General features: G+C 49.9%; 1 protein-coding gene and 1 long non-coding RNA gene across 2 annotated transcripts; one reads left to right on the top strand and one right to left on the bottom strand.

Annotated features, from left to right (window-relative positions):
- Positions 1-4310: 4310 nt before the first annotated feature.
- On the top strand, positions 4311-16424 carry STOML1 (stomatin like 1). Its single transcript, XM_039491024.1, has 7 exons — positions 4311-5296; positions 5993-6099; positions 7192-7341; positions 10594-10658; positions 11372-11531; positions 12091-12313; positions 15756-16424. Exons 1-7 carry the CDS (start codon positions 5149-5151, stop codon positions 15953-15955), a joined length of 1053 nt encoding a protein of 350 aa, XP_039346958.1. The 5' UTR covers positions 4311-5148; the 3' UTR covers positions 15956-16424.
- On the bottom strand, positions 8145-11022 carry LOC120373123. The gene is made up of 3 exons (XR_005585401.1): positions 10965-11022; positions 9421-9555; positions 8145-8631 (listed from the first exon to the last, which is right to left on the bottom strand). It is a non-coding gene; the product is annotated as an uncharacterized LOC120373123 (long non-coding RNA).
- Positions 16425-24847: the final 8423 nt, after the last annotated feature.

Below are 24847 nucleotides of genomic sequence, written 5' to 3'. Positions count from 1 at the left end.
GCCAATACTATAACGGGGTTCAAAAGGGAGCTAGATAGATTCATGGAAGATAGGTCCATCAGTGGCTATTAGCCAGGATGGGCAGAAATGGTGTCCCTAGCCTCTGTTTGCCAGAAGCTGGGATTGGGTAACAGGGCATGGATCATTTGATGATAACCTGTCATTGTCCACTGTCAGAGGACTGGGCTTGAAGGACCTTTGGTCTCACCCAGTATGGACGTTCTTATGTTCTTATTGCATGGAGAAGTCTCACCTGCCCTAGACTTTAGTATGAGCTAGGACATTGAAGTGTTTCAGATGCAATATTAAGCAGTGTACATTTTAAAAAGCTATTAAGTGCTGGTTGGATTAAAAGCCTGGACTATTGGATGTCACCAAGAAGCAAAAAAGAGAGTCCCTGTACTAAGCAATGACCTGACACACCCCTGTAAATTCTTACTCTTTGAGGCTGTAAATCTCATTATTAAGGACAGCCAACCCTTGGTATCTCAGTGGGCACCACTGCCTAGATTAAGGCAAACCCCAGATAGGGTTGCCAAATTTCTAATTCCAGAAAACCAAACACCCCTCCCCGCCCACTGCCCCACCTCTTCCCTGAGGCCCCACCCTCCCCCTTCCTGAGGCCCCATCCCCCATTCACTCCACACCCCCTCCCTCCCTTGCTTGCTCTGCGCCACCCTCTCTCATGTGCTCATTTTCACTGCAAGGCCCAAACAAGCATATTTATTGTTTTGATGGATATATTATATTAAGTTCAAGTTTTATTTGTTACAGGATGCTAGAGCTGGCAGCAAAATAGTCAAAAAGGGTAATTTTAAAAAAAATGAAATTTCACAAAGGTTTTCATTATTCTTTCCCTCCCCTCTTCCCATTTTTCGTAACCAGCTCCATGTTTTTTGTTCACTAAAGTTATTGTAATTTTACCTGTGAAATTAGGACCACACATTATCACAGCTGCAATGGGTCCATTAAAGACACACTCCTGAAGCCCAAATACAAATCCATAGAGGACAACCACAGAAATGCACATCTGTCCAGATACCTAGATAAATAAATCTGTAGAAACTGACGCCCACACCTACCTACAGATACACGTGTATTCATATGTACACATCTAGCATGCACTAACACATATACTTCCTCATTATTTAATATTACAATTGTTGTTTAGTGCCTAGTGTCACGGATTGTCGGGGATCACAAGGCCCTGCACCCCCGGCTTCCTGCAATTCACCATGACTCTCAGCCAGCCAGTAAAGCAGAAGGTTTATTTAGACAACAGGAACACAGTCCAAGACAGGTCTTGCAGGCACGGACAACAGGATCCTCCCCAATTAGGTCCATCTTGGGGTCCCAGGGACACCACAGCCCCATTGGGGAATCAGAGCCCCATCTCTGCTTCCCTTCATTCCCCAACCACCTCCTGAAAAAACTCTCTCTCCCCAGTGTCTCCTCCTCCCAGCCTTTGTTCAGTTTCCTGGGCAGAGATGTCACCTGGCCTCTAACCCCTTCCTAGGTTCTCATGTTACATGCTCAGGCATCTTTCCTCAAGGCCAGTCTCCCATCCCCCAATGCAGACCATCCTCCCAGGCCAACCCTCCCCACTCAGCATTCACAGACCACATTAAGAACAGTCCCAGTTCGTCACACCTAGAGATCCCAACTAAGATCAGGGTTCCAGGGTGGTAGGTACGTACTGGACATACACATAAAAAGAGAGAGTGCAACAAAGAGTCTATAATGTAGCTAAACAAAGGTAGGGAGAAATGTGTGATACACTGGCCCTTCTGCAATTCCTAGTCAACAACATTCACTTTTTAAGAAATAATACATTTCTTCTAGAGTTCCTGTCTCTTTTAAAAACTTACAGAATGAATACACACATATTTTATGTCATCAAATTTTTTGTGCGCAAGCCAGCAAAAGGAATAAAAGTCAAAGAGTTAGGCTGCAAATTTTATTCACACAGATATACCCACATGTGGCAATACACCCACCTCCCCTACACAAAGACACACAGTCTCTTACACACATATAATGCATGCATGTACACACTTGCCTACACAGACACACTTTTTCGTACACTTTTCCAGGGCTTGCCTAAATCACCCAGCTGGGAAGGGAGGAAAGTGGGCTGGAGGGGAAAAGATGGGGGTGGGGTTGAGGAGAGAGGATGGGGAGGGAAAGAGGCCAAGGATGAAAGCAGGATGGGGGTGACAGGGGGCAGTGAAGCGGAGATGATCGGGTGTGGGTGGGTATGTGTGGGGTGGATGGAGATGCAGGGGGAGGCAGAAGGCAATAGGTATATGAGGATGTGAGGAGACACAGGGGTATATAGGGACATAATAGGAGTGCAGCAGTGTATGGAGGTGAATGGGGTGCAGGGCTGTGGGGGGTGAGGAACATGGGGGTGGCAGCTCTGGGAGGGGGAGAGGAGGGGGGGGAGAGCACTGTAAGGGGTACAGGCCTGGGATAGGTAGGTTTGGGGGACAGGACAGGATGGGACGGGGGAGGGATGCAGTGAGTGGGGTGGGGAGGGGACAGGGAAGGATGCAATGATGGGGTATGGAGGTGCGGGGGTGGGTGGGACAGGGAGGGATGCAGTGATGGGGGATGGGGGTACAGGGGGGTTGGGATGGGGAGGGATGCAGTGATGGGGGTGTGGGGATGGGACGGGGAAGGACGCAGTGAGCGGGATGGGGATGCAGACTCATTCCCAGCACTTGGAGATGGTGATATACATACCTCAAACTCCTGGATGCCGGTGATGGGGTGACAGACAGACTGTGGTTCGCCACAGGGCACACAGTGCAGCTCAAGCCTAGCCACACAAGGAGTGCGAGGAGAAGAGGGCCGGGCAGCAGTGAGAGAGGCGTGCGCCACGCGACCCCTCAACAGCTGCCTGCTGAGCACTTGCGAGTTCCTCCCTTGCCCTGACCCAGCCAATGGGAGCTGCACCTGCAGGCAGGGGGTGGGGGAGCATGTGGACCCCCCGTCCGCCCCTAAGACTAGGAGCCGGACATGCTGGCTGCTTCCTGACCCAGGAGCTGCACAGCGTGGCAGCTAGCAGGGAGCATGTCAGCCCTGCTATGTGGCACAGCGGTGCCGCCAACTGAACAGCCAACGGCCTGGTCAGTGGTGCTGACCGGAGTTGCCAGGATCCCTTTTTGATTGGGTGTTCTGGTCCAAAACCGGACATCTGGTCACCCTAACCCCACATGAGGCTCATTGCCCTTCCCCCATGCTGGACCTCTGGCCTCATGCCATAGGATGGGCACCCCCCAAAAGAGCTGTTTGCTGGGCCCACTGCCAGCCCTCTGCCTGGAGCACTGCTCCTGCTGTGTGCTCAGGCTGGGGCCTGTCCCAGAAGAGGGATGACTTAATCCCCACCCAGTGCTCTGCGGGTGTGGGTACGGGGGGAGACTTGGGGGCAGCATCCCAGCAGAACGAAGCCATGACAAGCAGCAGGTTGGGGATCCTATTGGGCAGGTGTTGGCCTTGCTTCCATAGCATTTTACCCCTTCTCTGCAATGGGGTTCAGGCTGGGGGTGAGTGGGTCCTTTGATTGATAGGTTTGTATCAATCCCAGTGTCAGAGCCAGCCACCACCTGACTGTCCAATCAGGACCCTCTGCCAGTGCAACCCTGCACCTCCATGCTACAGAAACTCCCTGATTCTCTTCCCACGGCCCAGCTTCCCCCCACCCCAGCCTCCCCGCCCCATGGAAAAGCAGAGAGTGACAGCTGAGGAGCAGCTGCTGTCTCACACCAGTGCTGAGAACCTGGGGCTGGAGTCTCTCCCCATAAGGCCGTTTCAGGAAACAGGGGATGGGGGGAGGCAGGTCAGCCATAGTCAGGGGGGCATGGGTGACCCCAGGGGATGATTTGGCAACTGAGAAAAACCTTCCCCACCCACAGCCTAATTCCCCTGTGCTGGGCTCCTAGTGGATGCTACTCACCCCACACCCCAGGGGCTGCCCTGGGGGATCCCCTCGCCAGTATTCTCATTAGATTTGTTGACAATGATCACCCCAAAGGGAAATCTCCCTCCCAAGGACTTTCCCCCCAATCCCCATCCTTGCTGGTCAGTGTCAGCCTTCGGAAGGGGTCCCTGCAGCACATTGAGAGAGGAGCTCCTGGAGAGATGCCATTCTGCTGCTGCCTCTGGGGAGGTTGAATGGAGGCCTCCCCATGGCAGATGGAGCTGTTCTGCAGCTGATGAAGCAAACCTTCTTAGGAAGAAAACCTTCCTCCTCCCCTGCTCTGCAGCCAGTACTGTTCTCAGTGCCCACATGACGTAGAAAACCAGGAAGTGCTACTGCGCCCGCATCCCTGCCTGGAAGGAGACAGACCAGATCAACTGGCAAGGGCTACAAAGGGATCTGCTGGCGTTACAGAGGAGACACAAAGCAGATGAAGACACTCACTGCTCCAGCCTAGGAAGGATTGTCTCTGAGCAGCCAGGGGAGGGAATTGGATCAGGGTACTGGGGAGTGAGCCCTTAATGTTGCTCTGTGATGGCTCACCTCGGATTAGCAATGATTTCTGATCTAAGGCTTAAGAATTGCCCTTGGCCTGGTATTGAAAAGCTATGGTGCAGCTGTTTGGCATTTGACTGTCAGGTGTTTTGTCTTTATTTATGGTGCTGATGGGGCTTGGAAATCACCCAGAACCCTGCTGGCTAGCTACAAAAACTGTGTTTGAGTGTAGAATGCAAGCAAGCAAGGACTATATTTTGTTACCCCTCTGGCCTGCAAAGGCCCCCTGAAGGAGCCATCGTGTGACTGGATTTCTCAGATTCAGAGTCACTTGTAAAGACTTGTTTGTTTTTTATGCAGCATCTTGAAGCATTCTTGGTATCTTTTTTCCCCTGCTCCTAAACAGCTTGGGTGTGCAGGGATTTTTACGTTAACCTGCAGGTAAGAACGGCACCCACTTGCAAGATTCAAAGAATCAAGCAGGACTGTGTGGCTGTGCTTTGAGCTAATTGGATATTGATGTTCGTGGGGAGTGAGCAGATTATTTGTTCAGTCTGAAGCACTAGGAACTGAATGCTGCCCTGGGGACTCCCACCAGTCAGTTTACCGGCAGGGTGTGCAGGGGGAAGGGATGGAGAGATTATTGAAAGTCTTAGGAGGTAAACTGGACCATGTTCAGCCGGTCAGGATATCAAGCTCTTCCACTGGGGGACTATAACCATTTCCCACAGTCCAGCATTGGAGTCTATGGATCTCAGAAGAGCTTATTTTCCTTTGGGCATGTGCAAGACCCATGGGACCAGGTCCTGCAAATGAAAGGTGAGTACAGGACAGGGGAGCAAGGTTTCCTTCTCTGCTGGCCCAAGCATCATCATTCACCTTGGTGGTTATAGCCCCTGCAAACACTGGCCTCTCCCTCACGCCAGCCTTATGCAGGTTGCAGCTCTACGACTGTGCTGGCATTACTCCTGACTTGCACTGGGTTGAGCAGAATAAGGCCCTATGGGGATTCAGGGGTTGGAAGAGTCCAAGATGGAGGCAGGCTGGGGGAGTCCAGTCTGGGGATTGTCTCCTGTGGTCCTCAGTGAATGCTGTTAGGCATATGGATGTTCACTGACCAAGAGCAAGAGACACCGGGCCAGATGCTGCTCTGTGTTGTGCTGGTATCAATCTGGAGTCACTGCACTGACTTCAGTGGATTGAGGCTGATGTAACAGAGCAGACTGAAGCTGAGGCAGCCCCTTCTGTCTCTGGGGTGGTTTCCAGCTTATGGCATTCCCCTCAAGGACAATGCTGCTGAAGGGCACCAGGGCAGAGATCTGTGACCATGGTCATTGGGTGGATCCATGAGTTGCCTATGAGATCCCAGGATTGCTTTCTGTGGTTCGCTGCATGTGTGTCTTGAAACAAGGGAAAGGCCATGGGCCTGAGACCAAGCTGTGGGCGATGCTGAGGGACTGGGGAGCTGCTGCTCTCTCCAAATTCATTCCCTGCCCCTCTCTTTCTCTCCTACAGGTTCCTCCCAGTGCTGTCTGTCATGGATTTGCCATGGGATTGTCACATCTTTGGCCTTCCTGCTGATGGTCATCACCTTCCCCATCTCCGGATGGTTTGTCTTGAAAGTAAGTGGGAAATAATGCCTGGTCCTTCCCCCTAAATCCAGGTGGTGGTGGGAGGGGGAAAGTCTGAGGAAAGGCAACGATGCCCTTTTTGCTGCTTGGAGTGTCCTTAAGAAGCTGTATACTCACTGCATTGTGTACTGCTGCAGCCTTTCCAGTGGGCACCTATGGCATAAAAGCCAACTGACAGGAGTGGCAGCATTCTCTCCACCTCAGGCCAACCCCTTTGCGCTGCCGATAAGACCCAGCTCTCCAGACTAGAGCCAACCCACCAGCTAGTCCATAGCGAGTATAACATCAGGAGTTCCTGTAGCGCAAAGGCTGCCACTGGTGCACACAGTACTCTCTCTGCATTTCTAGGGCACCTTTCTCCTGAGGATCAGAAAAGGCTTTGTAATCATCATGAATGAAGCCTGGCAATGCTCCAGGTGTGAGTGCAAGAGGCTTTCTTGGGGGACTGGAAGGGAGGAGTGTCTTTATTTTCTACTATTAAAATTTGTGTAAATGTATATTCAAGGTAAATGCAGCTGCAGGCTACTGGCAAGTTGTCAGTGCAGCCTGTGGCATCTAAAAGTTAGGGATCTCCTGGTCTTGAGAGGTGCCACGTAACCTTGACTCCTGTTGACTCCAGTGGGAGTTGGAGGAGCTCAGTTTGCCTGTAGTGTGCCTCATCTGGACATGGGATTCTGCTCAGCTTACTGAGTACTGAGTTTACAAGCAAACATCTGGGGTCACCTGTCAGAGAAGGGTATACCTTGCAGGTGGGGCCAAATGACTTTTAGAGATCTCAGTAGTTTTTCATTTTCTCCTCAGTTGATTTGAATGTAATGAATCATGGCCAGATGCAGCAGAGACCATGGTTGTCCTTGGGGATTGAACCCACGAGCTCCACACCAGAAGCACAAACCCTTACTGTTGGTGCAAAAGGATGAGCTTCATTAGCTATGTGGGGCTCTTATGTTTGCCAGAGCCAACCACTAGAGGGAGCACTGTGCATTAAGCACAGGCATTGTAGGGACAGAGAAATGACTTTTCTTAAACTGCCCAATGTGTGTTTTTCCTTCTGCCTATTTGATTTAAATGTTTCCTTTCCAGAAAGTCCCTGCCTATGAGCGAATGACTGTATTCCGCTTGGGCCGGATCCGAGCCCCCCAGGGGCCAGGCATGGTCCTGCTGTTGCCATTCATAGATCACTGGCAACTAGTAGACTTGAGGACAAGAGCCTTTAACGTGCCACCACGTAAGGTGAGCTACATCCATTTCTAAGGTGGAGGATTTGCTATGTGATGGGGCAGCTTCTCCAATGAGCCTGGTTATCCATTGCAACCCTCTTGAAGAGATCAGGGTATAGACCTTTGCAAACCTTCCTAGTGAAAGCCACATGTTGAATCTTGCATGCTTTGGGCTTTCATTCCAGTTGTAAAATTGTAGTACAGATTCACAAACCTTTTAGATGAACTGAGGCCAAATATCATGAGATCGCAGGCCAGGTTTTCCTTCCATACAGCCTTCCGGGGACATGCTGAGCCAAGATTTTCAAAAGCAACCAGTGGTTCTGGGTGCCTGAATTTGTGGGTGTCCAAGGTAAGTGACATCTGCTTTTCCAAAAGTGCTGAGCATCCACCTGTGAAAATCGGGTCCTTTTCAGGTATCTCCAGGTAGGCACCCACAATCACTACTCTTGTAGAACTTGGCTGTGATTTAGACCAGCCCAACCTTGGTGGTTTGGGCCAGGTTGGTGTTTATTCCAACTCAGAATGAAATGGGGAGAGGGATTTGAGCCATGGACAAAAGACAAATGTCTCATCAACAAAAATTATTAGTTGCAAATCTGTGTGATCTGAAATTGAGATGATGTTGTTAATGTAACCCTTCTGCCACGTGGAGCCAGCAGCAACCAGGGCTGGGTTCAATATCTAGGAGTTCCTTTCCATTGATGCAACACAGAACTGGCTTGAGCCCCAACCCCATAACCTGGGAAAATTACACATCACCCCTAGGCGCACCTGAGAGGCAATAGTTTCCCACTCGCAAGCACAGAGTTTGAGTGTTAATGAAAGGAGGGAAGTCACCCAACATTAATTAGGGAAAATGCCACAAGCGGGATTCATAATCATAAAACTGTGAGCAGGATACCCATCCCAGCGTGTGTGGGGCAGTGCTTTCCGCCTCATGTTCTTGAGTTCTACGACCAAAAGTTCCTTTTCTGTGCCACTCTCTGCTCCCTTACCATACCCCACTCACAGTGGTTGTCCTTGGTCAGAGAAGACCCAGGGTTCAGAGGTGCATCTGTGTGAGTTCACCTCCCACCTGGGGAAGAAGGCACCTTGCTTGCTTCACCATCTGAGCACTTGCTTTGGCTGGCCGCCCCATCAGCCATGGTTCCTCTGCACTGGCCGTCCTGCCAGCCGCTTGTTCTCACTGCCTCGCCAGCCGCTTGTTCTGCTCACTGCCTCACCAACCACTTGTTCGCCAGCCGACTGTCAGTCACCTTCTGCTGTCCTCTGCACACCAGTCTCTTAGTAATTTTCAACTCTGTGCAGAACATAGTCCCACCCCAACTGATATCAGCTCTGATTGAGCCTTTAAAATAATAAAGAGGCTCCTAATGATGCCTATTTAGCACTTTCTTTTAACAGTGTGGAGGAACAGGTTAAATCAGTCTGGAGAGGACCCCTGGAGAGGGCCCACATCTCCTGGCTGGGACACCTGTCCCCACCCCTCTTACTGTCACAGGGCTCTGGCATTCGAGCCCCTGGCTTAACAAGGTCCTTTCAGCTGTGGGGGACCCTCTCGTTTGGGACAGGTTAAGCAAATTTCTGTTCCCTTTTATTCATACAATACTGACAACATTGGTAATAGCATTTCACTGCCCCTGCATTCAGTACTAAAATGATTTGTAACCCAACACCAGCCAAAGTTGATTACTTTGAGCAACACACCACTCTATCTGCTTGATATCTAAGCAGAGCAAGAGCAAACTGTATTTACATGAACACACCTAAAGTCTCCCTCCCTCCCAGCTAGCTGTCAGGGAAGAATTCATTCAGACCCTGCTTACATCGATAATAATAATCATGTTCTTTATGACAGTGTCTAAGGGCCAGCCAAGAATGAGGCCCCATTGTGCAAGAAGTGGACAACCACAGAGTACCAGATGGCCCCTGCATCTGTGATCTTACAATCTAGATAGACAAGACAGACACAGGGTGAGGGAGGGGGTAGAATTGTGTCCCCCCCCCCCCCCGATTGGTGCTGGGTGACCCTGTGAGGGTGTAGCGTTTGGGTCTGGACAAGTACCTTAAAGTTGATTCAGATACTCACCTAAGACAGCAACATTCGGCCAGAAGGCTCACGCTGACAGGTTGCCTGATGAAATCTTGAGTACTTCCGATGTCTGCTTGGGGTGGAAACTACACAAGAGGAGCCCTTAGCACAGTCTCTTGGTTGCATTGGCATCTGGTTCCAGAAGGACCAAGAAGTGCCATCAGTAAGGCCCTACCAAATTCACAGTCCATTTTGGTCAATTTCATGGCCATAGGATTTTAAAAAATCATAAATTTCATGATTTCAGCTATTTAAATCTGAAATTTATCGGTGTTGTAATTATAGGGGTCCTGACCCAAAAAGGAGTTCGGGGTGGCGGGGTGGTGGTCTCATAAAGTTATTGTAGGGGGGGTTGCAGTACTGCTACCCTTATTTCTATGCTACTTCTGGTGGTGGTGCTGCCTTCAGAGCTGGGCTGCTGTAGAGCGGTGGCTGCTGGCCGGAAGTCCAGCTCTGAAGGCAGAGCCGTCGCCAGCAGCAGCACAGAAGTAAGGATGGCACGGTATGGTATTGTCACCTTTACTTCTGCACTGCTGCCTGCAGAGCTGGTCCCTCAGTCAACAGCGGCCATTCTTCTCTTCTGCACTCTGAAGGCAGCAGTGCAGAAGTAAGAGTGGCATGGTATGGTATTGCCATCCTTACTTCTGCGCTGCTGCTGGCAGGGCACTGCCTTCAGAGCTGGGTACCTGGCCAACAGCTGCAGCTCTCCAGCCACTCAGCTCTGAAGGCAGCCAGAAGTAAGGGTGGTAATACCTAAAATAACCTTGTAACCCCCTTGCAACTCCCTTTTATGTCAGGACCCCTCAATTTGAGAAACACTGGTCTCCCCATTGAAATTTGTATAGTATAGGATTAAAGCACACAAAAGACCATATTTCATGGTCCGTGACACATTTTTCATGATGCATGAAATGAAGGAGAGGGAGTTAACTCATTTGGGTTTTTGTAACTCTATAAATAAGGTTTGGTTTGAGATTTGTGGAGGTTGGTTTGTGGGGTTTTCCTACATTTTGTTTTGCCTGTTTAAATGAATCAGGGATGCCCCACTGGTCAGGAATCAGAATTTGGGGGATAGCAGTCCAGATCTTCCAAGGTATGTGGGCATTTAACTTCTATTGAATCAATACCTTGGAGGATCTAGGCCCTCTTTGTTAATGCTGCTGTTCACAGCTGACCTCCAAGGATGGAGCCGTGATCTCCATGGGGGCCGATATCCAGTTCCGGGTGTGGGATCTGTGGATTGCCACGTACACGCAGGGGCGAAAGAAAATGCAGGCCTGTTATTTACCAGGCTGCACGTGGCAATAGACTATATTGGTAAGGGATGCAAGGAGAATATGAGTCACGATGCAAACTGCAGACACACACACACAACTAAAGTTAATCAATTTAAAGTTTTATTGGGGATAATTACAAGGGGTAAGGGAGCAGCGTATGATTAGCTAATAGAGTTAATGAAACTTAAAACACACAATGACTAAAATATCTACTAACAATATTTATAAACAAAGATGCAGCATTTAGTAGTAACTGATACTTACAAATACAAACCAACGCATAACGACCGGCAAACGTAGAAGCTCTGTTTGAAACACGTGAGCTGAGAGAGAGGCTTCGAGGTGATCAGGCTCGGTTACAGGTGTACACAGGATACACAGGACTCGTTTTTCTTTCTCCTCTCCCTGCCTGCACATGGCAGGCAGGCCTAAAGTACCAACTATGACATCATAGAAGTGTCATAGGGGATGGGGCCCAAAACCTGTTTGTGTTCGTTTCTGATTGGCATAAGCAAAGTTTACACCAAGTAGGGGAGCAGGTGCCTTAAAGTCTGGCTTCGCCCCCAAAAGGTGAGGAAATGCATATTGTCTTAGAATGCGTTCAACACTGAATGACAAAAGAAGAGGCCAGGGCAATACCGGTATGGGCAAGTTTTACAGGATGCAGACAGGAACTCATCTCAACAGGATCCAGTGCTGTTTGTCATGATGGTGAAGGATCTGAATGCAGCCATCCGAATGACGGCCCAAAACGCCATGACCAAGACCTTGCTGAAGAAGAACCTGAGGGAGATACAGACGGAGAAGCTGCGGATTGGGGACCAGCTCCCGGTGAGGGTTTGCTTATGACCTTGGGCCCTGCTCCTGTGCTGTGACATGGAAAGTGAAGCAGCCCATTGCAGTCTGTGCCTCACCAGCTGCAGGACCCGAATCCCTAATTCTCTAGCTATGTAACACACAGAAATGATGACCAAGGAGGGAAACTATAGCTGCTGCACTCTGAGTCAGCCCACAAGGGACTATGTGGACTCTCAAGGTTTCACTGTGTCTCAGAGCCAGAGGTGTGCTGGGGTGTGTAGGATGCAGGATAAGGTGGAGATGCAGCCCCTGTGGGGCAGTCACAGGAGAGAGGCAGGCAGAATGCCTCAGGGGGAATCAAGCGAAGGGCTACCAGGTGTAAAGAGGATAAGGCGGATACACAGAGGACACCTCAGGACTACAAGGAGGGAATGGAGCATACTCTGGGGGCCTCTCTCGTTCCATGCAGCCTGCTCAGCCAGAGCTCAGAGTGGAAGGGGTCCTTTCCATGCTCCATTATAGTCTGTTGCTTTGCACTTACCCAGATCTGACTGGGATGTTTTTGCTTCTTGCTTTGCTGCTGGTCTTTTAGCTTGAAATCAACGACATGACCAAGTCTTGGGGCCTGGAAGTGCATCGGGTTGAGCTGATTTTGGAGGCAATGCTGCAACCCTCCCAAGAGAGTCTGTCCGGACCTCTGACCATGACACCCCCGATCCCTGGGTTTGAAGGACTAGATAGCACCATTCAGCAGCTGGCTGCTCACTTCTTTAGCAACAGCATGGCGGTGGCAGCAGCAGCTAGTCCTGAGACAGGTAACCATCCCGGCTACACCTCCCTCTCCCACGCCTGCTACGTGCTCTGCTTTTATCCTCAGGAGGAGAAAACAGCTTTGTTGGCTTTTAAACAGCCCGGATGTCTATAGGCATCAATGGTTGAATCTGGCTCTCAGATCCCGAGTGGGACAGACCATGTCTGTTGTGGCAAAGTTTTGCCAGAAGTGACTGTAGAGCAGCAACTGAGGTGCGAGGACACCTCCCATTGTGAGAGGAGGGATTAACTGGTATCTCTGATGCTGCTGTGCAATGAGTGTTGCCAAATGTCTCTTTAATGGTCACTAGGACAGGAAGAAGAGATTAAATGAGGACTGTCTATTTAGGTACTTCTCAAACCCTTGCCCTAGTATATGGGCACCTCACAATCAATTGTATTTAGCTGCAGAGCCCCCATCAGAGGTTGGGCAGTGCTATTATCCCTAGTATATAGAGGCACAGACAGGTTAAGAGACTTGCCCAAGCTCAGACAGGAAACTTGTGGCAGAGCAGAGGATGGAAGCTGGGTCTCCTAAATCCCAGACTATTACCCTAACCACTGGATCATCCTAACTCTTAGAACAGGACTCACAATACCACTCTCCTCTGTTTTTATGTTGTAGCAGGTTAATATAATACCCTGATACAATGGGAATTCGCGTGCTATACGTGTGGCCGATAGAGGATGGATGGACAGGAAGGACTAGGGGACTCCTTTCTGACCGCTCATCAGAGCTTTACTGGACAGTGGCTTTTGGATCCCTGCCACTCCTGGGCTGACAGCTAACTTCATCCCAATCACCCTGGTGCCCCTGAACCCATCTCTACACCTTTGTCCCCAGCAGACAGTGTGGTGACAGTGAATGAGGCAGAACCACCAGCTCCTACCATCACCACCACCAGTAGCAGCAGCAGGAGGAAACCTAGCCCTGAGGAGCTGCTGTCAGCAGGGGCGGCTCTAGCTTTTTGGCCGCCCCAAGCAGTCATGCGCGGGAGGCGCCCCGGAGCCGCGGGAGCAGCGGACCTCCCGCGGGCATGAGTCCAGAGGGACCGCTGGTCCCGCGTGGCTCGGCTGGACCTCCCATGGCTGCGGACGGCTCGCGGGTCCGGCGGCTCTGCTTGAGCTGCCGCAGTCATGCCTGCGGGAGGTCCAGCCGAGCCGCGGGACGAGCGCCCCCTCCGCAGTCATGCCTGCGGCAGGTCCAGTCGTCCCGGGGCTCTGGTGGACCTCCCGCAGGCATGACTGCGGCAGGTCCGCCGGCCCAGCCTGCCGCCCCCCCCCCCGGCAGCAGGGGACGCCCCCTAGATTTTGCCGCCCTAGGCACCAGTTTGTTTTGCTGGTGCCTAGAGCCGCCCCTGGCTGTCAGCTGTGGAGCTGTTCCTCTCTGAGTCCTTGGTTAGCACAGTCGGAGCTTCCTACCAGTTCAACATCATACTTCTGAGTGGTGCTCAGAGCACCTACTTCATAGATCTCACTGCAGGTCACTGCTATTTATTCTCCCTGTGTTTGAGAGGCACTTTGGTGGGTGAGGACTTTGAGCTGTGTTGTGTGTGGGTGCAAGTGTGTGCATGCTCTTTATTCCCCACACAGAGAGCTGAACTCATTAGTAGAGTTGGTTGGAAAATGCAGAGTTGGGGGAATTCGTTGGAAAAAATCAACTTTTCAGTGAATAATTGAAATATTTTGGTTCTGAAATGGTGCCACTTTGGAGTTGTAGTTTGGCGGGGGTGGGGTGGGGGGGTGAGGCACCCCAGTTTCCTCTCTAACACAAGCTCCTGGTAGTATTTGTTCTCTGTATAGGGGTGTAGCACCCCATGGGTCAGCCAGAATTCGCAACCAAGACAGCTTGGGTATAATCAAGGAGGATCCCTGTTCTGCTGTGTAAACAGAAACAGGACGCTGAGCAGGAGATGGGACTATAAGCTGTTGTGTATTTGGTTGTCATGGTTTTTGTTGCTATGGCAACTGAGTTAGATTATTATGGGTTAGCTCAGCCGGTTTCAACCGGCTGTGTGAGCTCTCTGTATATCTGTAAATAAAATGGAGGTTTTGGTTAGCTGCCTGCTCTCTGGCCTCAAGTGATTGCTTCCTACACCGGCTGCCCCAAGGATATAACATAAGCAATCCAGGTTGCAAGGGGTGGTGATATCTCTCTCTCCTAGGCTCCAGAAGATGAACCTGACTAGGCTCAGAGACTTTGTGTCAGGGGTCTGGGCGCTGGCAGCCCAGCTCAGTGGTTAGAACTGGGCTGAGGGGGCAAAGGGTCAGAGCCCAAGTCAGGAGCCAGGAAGGGGACATGGGCTGGAGCACAATCCATCACAGCTGCGGGGCCCAGCATTGAGCAGCCAGCGACCTGCTGCTGAGCTTAAAAACAGGCCTGCTGACTCTCTTCAGGCAGCACTAGCAGAACCCATCAATCAGCCTGGAGAGTACTCAGGCCCAGTGGGAGGTGCCTGGTTCTGACACCTTGCTGTGAGGTCTCTGAGCTGAGGAGTTATGAGCCAGGGTCTGAGGTGAGATCGTATTAAAGGAGACACATTTACTCTGATTAGCTTGTTTTTTGGCTTGCACTTGTCCAGATCCTTTATGAGGAACGTTTTGATACCAACTGGGGAATATAAGATAGAGCTAACCTGCAGTGTCACATTCAGCCACAAAAGGGTGCATAGGAATGGCATATAGCTTTACATTTCCCGTGATACCACACTGTTCCATGACCATGCCTTTCATGGCAATGATGCACCATGGGAGATGAAATCCAGCCTGGCTGGCACAGGAAGAATAGGAGCATGAAGCGCCGGAACTACAACTCCTATCAGGCACCGCGGCAGCATTTCCAAATAGAAGTATTTTGGTTTTGCAGCTGAAAATATTCCAGTTTTTGGGCACTTGGTGGTTCAACAAAAAATCAGTTTTCTGTGGAGAACAAAAACCCAATATTCCTTCAAAAAAAAACACATTTAGATGGAAAATTTTACATACAGAAATATGTCTCCTGCTCATCTCCATAACAAGCAGTGACTGTGGTGTGGGATTGCTAGTTGTTGTCCACCTGTAGCCCAAGGTGGCAGGAAGACACTCCCCTCCAATGGCTGCTTGGCCTAAAGCACATTATCTGGGTGATCTCCACTTCTTAGCTGATGGGCAGCCATGTTGCTCGGTAACTCACCAGCATCCTCGACATTAACTGGCACCTTTGTTGGTGCCCTCAGCATAGAGGGTGTGGAGGAGGACATCCCTTCCCATCTGGGATGCTGCTGGAGCAGTGTAGGGAGAAGCTTGCCCTGCTGCTGGAGGGAGGGGACTGTCCCCTTTCACCAGTGTTAAATTCACTTCATTAAACAAACCAAACACAAAGGGCCTCTGGCTTCCCCAAGGTGTTAGATGTGAAACCCTGATACTGATCCCCTCTCTCTCCCTCTCTCATATATCCATGCCCTGCAGGCAGTGGGCGGATTGGCCGTGGGGACCCTGAGCGCAACCCTGATGTGATTCTGGAGATGATGGAAAATGACCTGCAGGCTTTCTTCTCAGGTGAACTTCATCCTCTGAGTGCCTACGTGAGCGGGTTGTGTGTCAAGGGCGACCTGAGCATTGCCCTGAAACTGGAGGAGCTCTTCAAGGCAATGAAACAACGTAGATAGAGAAAGAGAATGTGTGTGAGAGTGTGCATGCACATGTGTGCATGGTGTGAGAAGGCAGGAGTAGCAAAGAGTCTGGCAGGAGAACCATCTGATTGTGAAGGGAGTGAGGATTCAAGCTCTTCTATTCTCTGTTTCATGCTCTGGGGATATTGATCATTGCCCAGGGAAGCAGGAAGACAAATCCCCTCTTTGATGGGATCCCTGGGGTGCAGCCTGGGACCATGGGACTGCTGTACCCCCTTAACTCTCCAGCCTGGGCTGTCTCTCACAATGCTTTGCAAATGATAAGCAGCAAACCCCTCTAGGTGCTGTGATCACTCAGCACAACTGCATGTGGAACCCCACACGCAGATTGCATGAATGCTCCCAGAGCCACTCATGAATCACAGAGAAAGGCACCAGCCGAATCCCCCCAGTTCCCAGCACTGTACTTCAAGAATATACCATCTTGCACTGCTCAAGACAGCAGTGCAAGGCCTGGTCTACACTAGGACTTTAATTCGAATTTATCAGCGTTAATTCGAACTAACCGCTCAACCGTCCACACCAGGAAGCCATTTAATTCGAACTAGAGGGCTCTTCTCCACCCGGCAGGTGGAGTAACGAGCTCGAATTAGGCTTGGTGTGGATGCTAATCGAACTTAGCAGCTCCGGGAGCTATCCCACAGTGCACCACTCTGTTGACGCTCTGGACAGCAGTCCGAGCTTGGATTCTCTGGCCAGCCACACAGGAAATGACCTTTGAATTCATTTTCCTGTCTGGGCGGTTTGAATCTGACGTTCTGGTTGCACATCGGCACCTGCAACGATGCAGAGCTCTCCAGCAGAGGAGTCCGGGCAATCCCAGAATAGAAAGAGGTCCCCAGCATGGAGTGACCGGGAAGTCCAGGATCTAATCGCTGTGTGGGGCGAGGAGTCTGTGCTCTCGGAGCTGCGCTCCAACAAGCGCGAGAAGGTTTCTAAAGCCATGAAAGACAAAGGATACAGCCGGGATGCGATGCAGTGCCGCGTGAAAGTGAAGGACCTAAGACAAGGGTATCAAAAAGTCAGAGCGCCCAGCCCCAGACATGCCGCTTCTACGAGGCACTGCATGCCATTCTAGGTGGGTCTGCCACCAGTGCCCCACCAGTGACGGTGGACTCCGAGGACGGAATAGTGACAGTTCCCCTCCTGTTCGCCGATGGGGAAGATGAGGAAGGGTCTTTAGAGGACGGCGCAGGCGACATGGAACCCACTCCCGCTTTCCTGACAGCCAGGATCTCTTCATCACCCTCACAGAGATCCCCTACCAACCTCCAACCAGGACTCGGAATCAGGGAAGGATCAGGCGGTAAGTGCAACACACGTATAAACATTTATTTTTATAACATTGTTATAGAAAAATAGAAACAGTATTTACAAAATTCTAAATATTAAACTATACTATATATTAAAGTATATGAAGAGAAGGTCCACACAAATGGACTTTAAGAAATTCTAAATATTTACAAATTAAAACATTCTAAATATTAAACTATAATATATATTAAACTATATAAAGAGAAGGTCCACACAAATGGGGATAGAAAAATAGTCCTCTAGCGACATTTCTACGAAGGTGTCATTCAGTTCCTCGCAAAGCCTCCGCATGAGGTGGAAGAGGAAGCAGACTCTTCCACGCCAGGACATCCGAATATAGAGTGGAACCATCGCCTCTACTAGCATTGCTGCATATGGTCCTGGTCTGTGCAGAACATGCGGTCTTTCTGGGCACGAGTGACCCGCCTCAGGGTGATCTCGGTCTGCAAATACTGCATCTAAGTAGGGCAATTAGTGTAGTGTTACTATTGTTAATGGTTTACAATTAGGTTGCATAACAATGACCTCGCCTAACAGCCACGTGCGAGTCCACAGAGAACAAGCATGCATTGATCGCGCTGGCGGGAGGGGCTGCTAAAGGCTTATCCTTTCTGCTTTGCACATTGCCTTTAGCAGGAGAGCACAGCTAACCAGTAACTGATAAGCAGTATGTACTGTAAGGCTTACCAGGACTTTGTGCAAGAGGGATGCAGCTATCTTTCCTCCAGTGCAATGGCGCCGCCAATGAGAGCGTATTCCGAAATCTCGGACTAGTTCTGAGATCTCCTGAGACTTGGTTCCCTCTTTGGTCTTGTTAACTGAAACTGACTAGACTGTGTTTACTGTTGGCAAACATGTATGTGTTCAAGGAAATCACCTACTTTTTCACATCACACAGCTTCGGCTCCTTCCCGGACTGGCAGAGGCTGGCTAAAGAAAAAGACAAGGGACGACATGTTCCAGGAACTGATGGCCAGCTCCAGAGCGGAGGCGGCAGAGCAGAGACAGTCGAGGGAGAGCCTGTGTCAGCAGCATCGCACACACCTGGAACGGGAGGATAGGTGGCGGCAGGAAGACCAGCAGGCGACTCAAACGCTGCTTGGTCTAATGAGCGCCTTGTAGATGTTCTGCAAGACCGCAGTCAGGAGGAGAGAGCCCCTGCAGTGCATCTGCAACCGCCTCCAACGCCAAGAAGTCCTGTCCCCTCACCCAAAGTGACAAGACGGAGGGGCGGTAGGGGCCGTGAGAACTGTCCCTGCACCGCAGCACACCGATAATGTTAGAGACAACTGTCGTGTAAATTTGTACAAGCTCTTTCTTTACAGCATCAACCAGTCCCAACTCCAAGTTCAAACCCCCACTGTGTATTACATTATTAAAAGCGGTTTGGTGTTACTGACTGTTCACGTTTCTGGTGTCAGAAGACTTTCTGTTGTTCTGTGGGGAATTGTAATGTCACTGCATAGCCCACAGTGCCATGCTACAGACTTGGCTGCAGGGTCAACTGCAGGGCACACACAGACTGCAGTCACTAGGCACCAGGGACAGTCTGTGTGGTGTATGCTGCTCTTTCCTTGATGTGTATGCTTGTGCAGGGTCCTGGTGCCTGACATCCCCGAATGTAAAGGCAGGCTTCCTTCACATGCATTTGGACCGTAGTCACGATCCTCCCGGTGCCACGAGCCCCAAAAGAGACCTCATCCAGGGGCAGATACTCACCCTTCCCCACACCCTCCCCTTCCAACGCCCAAACCCACAGCCGTCATGGTAACCCCTATCCAAGGACAGCACCCTCGCCCCTTCCTGCAAACCCACCCATCAGTGCACACCTTAACCAGCACAGAATGCTTCCATGTTTCAACGAATAAACAGAAATGCAAAGTCAACGAAAGATTTATTATTAATTACTAAAACATGTCCTTAGTTTTAAAACGTCCTTGGGAAGTGGGGAAAACTTGGTTTATGATCAGGCTCTCTTAAAATCAAGTGGACAGTCACAGGTTACCCTGCTCTGCGAGGAAACTCGCTTTCAAAGCCTCCTGATGCATATCGCTCGCTGGGATATTCTCTCAGCACGGGTGTCTGGCTGATCGTAAACAGCAGCCAGGCGATTTGCCTCAACCTCTTGCTCTCACAGAGATTGTGGAGCACACAGCAAGCAGCAATAACTACGGGATATTCTTTTCGCTGATGTCAGTCAGTAAGGTCCGCCATCTCCTTGAGGCACACTCCACCACCATTCTGCACTTGCTCAGCCGGTAGTTGAAGAGTTCCTTTTCAGTGTCCAAGGCGCCTGTATAGGGCTTCATGAGCCAGGGCATTAGCGGGTAGGCCGGGTCCCCGAGGATCACTGTAGGCATCTGCACATCCCCAACCGTTATTTTGTGGTCCGGGAAGAAAGTGCCTGCCTGCTAAACAGACCAGAGTTCCTGAACACCATGAACCTTGCCCGCCCACCCGACGTTGATGTTGGTAAAACGTCCCCTATGGTCCACCACAGCTTGCAGCACCATTGAAAAGTAGCCCTTTCGGTTAATGTACTCGCTGCCCTGGTGGGCTGGTGCCAGTATAGGGATGTGAGTCCCATCTATAGCCCCACCGCAGTTTGGGAATCCCATGCCATCTATGATGGCCTGGACATTTCCGACAGTCACTACCTTTGAGAGCAGTTGCTCAACGATTGCGTGGGCTACTTGAATGACAGCAATCCCCCTGGTAGATTTGCCCACGCCAAAGTGGTTCGCTACTGACCGGTAGCTGTCTGGCGTGGCAAGTTTCCAGAGGGCTATGGCCACTCGCTTCTGCACAGTCAGGGCTGCTCGCATCCTTGTGTCCTGGCGCTTCAGGGCAGGGGACAGCAAGTCACACAGTTCAAGGAAAGTGCCATCCTGAAGTTTCGCAGCCACTCTGTGTCATCCCAGACCTGCAGCACTATGCGGTCCCACCAGTCTGTGCTTGTTTCCGGCCCAGAATCGCCCACACCATGAACTTGACCCATTGCCACCATGATCTCCACTGCCCGGAGAGGTCTGCGCCACTCTCCTCACCGTGCTGCCGGAGCCTCGCCGGTTTCTCAGCATCTGACTGTGGAAGAGGTGCCATAAGTGCAGCGATGATCGCAGCGGGCTCCATGCTCGCAGTGCTGTGGCGCCCACGCTGTAACCGACCAGAGAAGGGCGCGAACAGATTTCCCAAGGAAGACAGGGAGGGCGGGATTGACGGTTCAATGATTTACACATTTTTCCCCAGCATGCATTGGGGAAATCCCAAATGGGCAGCAACTGTGGATAGGTTCCCACAGTGCACCGCTGGCCCGTGAATGTGGACTAAAGTTCGAATTTGTGTATTTAGTATGGATACACAAATCCACAAATAAGTAGATTCGAAATAGTCCTGTAGTGTAGACAAGCCCCAAGTTTATTAATTGGTTTGCCACTTCATCAATGGAAATTGGATATACACCCGCCTTTGCAAACCTGAGCAGATTTACCAAACACTTCAAGCAAATTCACTGGTAAAGATAAACAGTAAAAGAAGTTTATTGACTACAAAAAATAGATTTTAAGTGATAAGCAAAAAGTCAGTGTTAGCTACCAAAATAAAATAAATATAGTATGCAGTCTAAACTCTCAATTCTATTAGACTGGGTATTATCTAGATTAAGCAGTTTTTCTCACCCCTCTGGATATTGCAGTACACAGGTTTCACCCTTGAAACCTTGGCCAGTCTCCTCTGTTGGAGTCTTCAGTCTTCTGAGCATCCTCCATAGGTGGGGGAAGGAGAAAAGGCCAAGCATGTGGCCCTGTGTTCTGTTTTATACCCTTAGTCCATGTGCTTGGAGAACACAAGTCCAGGCATGTCTGGTGGGCATTGCTGAGTTACCACCTGACAAGGTTAAGCAATTCCACTGGCATGGCCTTATGCAGGTGAGTCATTGCATTGTAGCTCCCTTGCTAGACAATGGCTGTTGATGGTTGTTCAACACTCGCCCAGACATTGGTTAACACCCTGGTTATTGTCTCTGGAGAACTAGGATCTGGGAGCTTCCCAAACTCACAGCATATTTTAGTGACAATCATACAACACAATTCTCATAACTTCATATGCACCAATGATAGATGGAACAGTGGGTTTCAGCAGATCATAACCTTTCCCATGATACCTTACATGGCATGCTTTATATGCAATATCACAGTTATATACAAAATGATTAATATGTGGGTTATAAGGCGCTCCCCTGGGGTGTAGTGTGTCACACCTGCTAAATAAGAGTGCCCTGGGGGAGCGCAGAATGATAATGCCAAGAGATCACACTGAGAACCCAGCAAAATCCGCTTGGCACAAGGCTCTGATGATGGTGGTTGTGTACCAATGGGTCAGGCCTAAGCAAACTTCCAAAGGGAAGTGGTGGATTCTGCAGCTCTCAACAAGCCTGGAAGCCTTCCTGGAAGATGTGGCTTAGCCAAGCACAAATTGTTGGGATCAGCACAGGTGTACCTAGGTGAATTATCTGGCCTATGCTATGCAGGAGGTCTAATGGTCCCTTCTGGGCTTACAATCTATGAATCAGCTCAAGAAGAGGAAAAACATCAGGTGAAAGGCTTGATGCGCAGGTGGGTTTCATGTTAGTACAGAACCTCTCCCCACACCCCACCATTGGAATTTGTGTTACTCCCTAATTGAAGTCTACAAGAGTTTCGTATCCCCTGAATGGGGACATTTGGGCAACTAAACCCTTAAAATCCCATCCATCTTGCTGGGCATCTTGCTCTGTCAGGTGAATTCTATTGAGTGGCATTGGGTTCCTGTCAACAAAAGATAAACTACTCCCTTCCAGCAGGAGAGGTGGAATTGCAGTGCTCCAGGACTGCAGCTAGTCATCTAACTACTTGATTTGTTGGTGCAAAGGGATGTTTAGGTCTTGTCCACATGGAGGACATTACTGCAAGGCATGGCGAGGAGAGGTGTGACTCTACAGCACACTAGCTTGCCACAGTGCAGCATCCCTATGTGGACACTGCTACAGCATATTAAAAATCCCAGAATGTGCGTGCATTCACACCCTGACTTGCCATGCAGTAACTTCCACATAGACAAGCCATATTCTCTAACTGCTGGTTTTTGCATCCACAATTTGCAAGTGAAAAATTGTGCCTTTGAAAACAAAAGCATTTCTAAAACTTTGGGCCACAGAATCTATAGAGGAGGGGTCAGAGAAGGAGATTTTGGGAATGTCCTAGACTAAGGATCCTAGAAGTTCTTGAACGTTCCTGCACAAGTTGTTAGAATTCAGTGGTTGGTCTAATTTGTGCTTCAAAGTGATTTGCATGCTTTTGATTAGCTATATATGTGGGTGTGTATATGTGTATATGTACATATATTTATTTTTTAAGTTCCTCTAAATTAATTCTTGATCTACAATAAACATGTTACATGTACCTAGCTATCTGAGTGTGGTGGTTTGATCATTTGTATACATTAAGAGAATAAAGCACTGGGCTGGGACTCAGGAGATCTGGGTTTTACTTCTGGCTCTGCCACTGATTTGCAAGTAAGTCACTTTGCCTCTCTGCCTCAGTTTTCCCATCTGTAAAATAGGGATAGTGATACTGCCCTCCTTTGTGAAGTGTGTTGAGATCTATGGGTGAAAAGCCCTACATGAGAGCTTGGGATTACTAATGAACACTTTTTGTGGTATCTGTAGCTATGTAACTTTGGTGTACTGTGGCTTTAAATTTCTCTAGCTCTGCTGTCTGCCAGGATGCATTGCAGAACTCATGCAGCATGCTGGAAGCGGGAGATCCCCACTCTCTCAGGGGAACAATCATTTGTCTAAAATAAATGTTCAGCCTGAAAATATGGAGACTACAAAGAGCTCTGGAGGTCAGGGGCCAGATCCTCAGGTGCTGTGAATCAGCATAACTTCAGGAAAGTAAACAGAGGGGACCTTCAAGCTCCATCTTGTGAGGTGCTGATCCCTGCCTCTGCATGTGCTTTGAGATCGTAGGGTCTAGGATGATGGGGCCCAGAATGGGTGACCTCTGGGCACTTATACAGTAGAAATGTTTATTAATAATTAATGTGCTGTACACCAAGGATAGATGACTCCATTCATCTGGCACCAAATCCTTTTAAAAGATACAGGAAGATAAGGACTTGTCCTACCATCCAAAGCTGAGACAGCCTCAAGAGCAAGCTAGGCCTGCAGCAGACCACTCAGCTGTCAGCTGACACAGTTATAAGCCTCCTGGTTCCATACCAGTGTCATGGCCAGGGGTGAGGCAAAAGCGGCAAAGGAAACACGCCCACCGCTCCCCCTATAGAGCGTGTGTTGCTCTAATCTATGGTGTTAGTATATCCTGGGCAGGGCTGGCAGGTTCCCTAGCCAGGAACCTGATTGTTGCCTTAAGCACCAATCTTTGAGCAGCACAAAACCACCAGGGGCAAACTCTATAATCCTTAGTCAAGCAAAGAGCCCAGTGCCTTGATCAGGAGTTTTGCTATATAAGGAAGGTGCACTTTGGCCCATAACAATTCATTACTAAGCTGCAATAAACAAGGAGGTGCCTTTTTACTGGTGCTTTCAGGCCTGATCTACAATCCCTTCTGCTGGCCCCACTCTCTGTAAATAACCATCCTGTCCTGAAACAAGCTTTAGATTTCTTTTAAATAGCAGGCTGAAGCCCTACTGTGGCTGAAAGCAAAACTGCAACAGAGTAAGAGATTTATTCCCCTCCCCACCCCTCCTCTTGGGCCAAGATAGGCTAGTGTTAATCAGGAGTACCCACAAATGTTGGGGGAACTGATCTGATAACACTGACTTAACAGATCAGGAATCTGGCCCAGTGAGATAAAAGACCTACCTCTGCTCCTGAGTCATGTGCTAAGGGGAGGGGAGGATTTCATTGGCACCCACGGTAGCATTAGGCACCCAGCACAGCTGTTATTGTGTGGTGAATCCCATGCATGTTACACTGTGATTGAATCCCAGTCAGAAGGTGGTCCTCAACGCCTGTCCCTTGTCACACATCTCCATGACCCTGGTAGCAGCCAGGAAATGATGACGTATGTTTGCATCTTAGGTCATCTCTTGTATGGTGCTTATGAGTCACAGAAGATGAAGCAGAAACAGAAGGGGTCTAAAGATGCCACAGAAATAAACAGTGCCATGGAAAACACATCAGCCCCTTTGTATCACTCTAACCGCACACAGGGGCTTAGCTTGTTCTATCCCACCCCCTTCAAGCCCCTCCTTCCCGCCCCGCCTGCAGAGAAGACATGCTGGGGTGTGACTGGAACACTACTGCTGTCTGACCATCCCCATCTGGTACAGTGGCCCCTTGGGGGCTGCTGCAATCACGTGTAGTGGAATTGCTAAGGTTACCATATTTGAAGTTGAACATTGAAAAAAGAGGACACTCCAGGAGGCCTCCTTCCCTGCCCCAATTCCAACCCCTTCCCCAAAGTCTCCGCCCCCTCCCTGCCCCATTGGACCCCTTCCTCAAATCCCCGCCCCGGCCCCGCCTCCTCCACTGAGCGCACCACATTCCCCCA

Source organism: Mauremys reevesii, linkage group 10, assembly GCF_016161935.1.
Source record: "Mauremys reevesii isolate NIE-2019 linkage group 10, ASM1616193v1, whole genome shotgun sequence".
Taxonomy (NCBI): domain Eukaryota; kingdom Metazoa; phylum Chordata; order Testudines; family Geoemydidae; genus Mauremys; species Mauremys reevesii.
The sequence above is the reverse complement of the archived record's forward strand: the minus strand, read 5'-3'. Positions and strand labels throughout refer to the sequence as shown.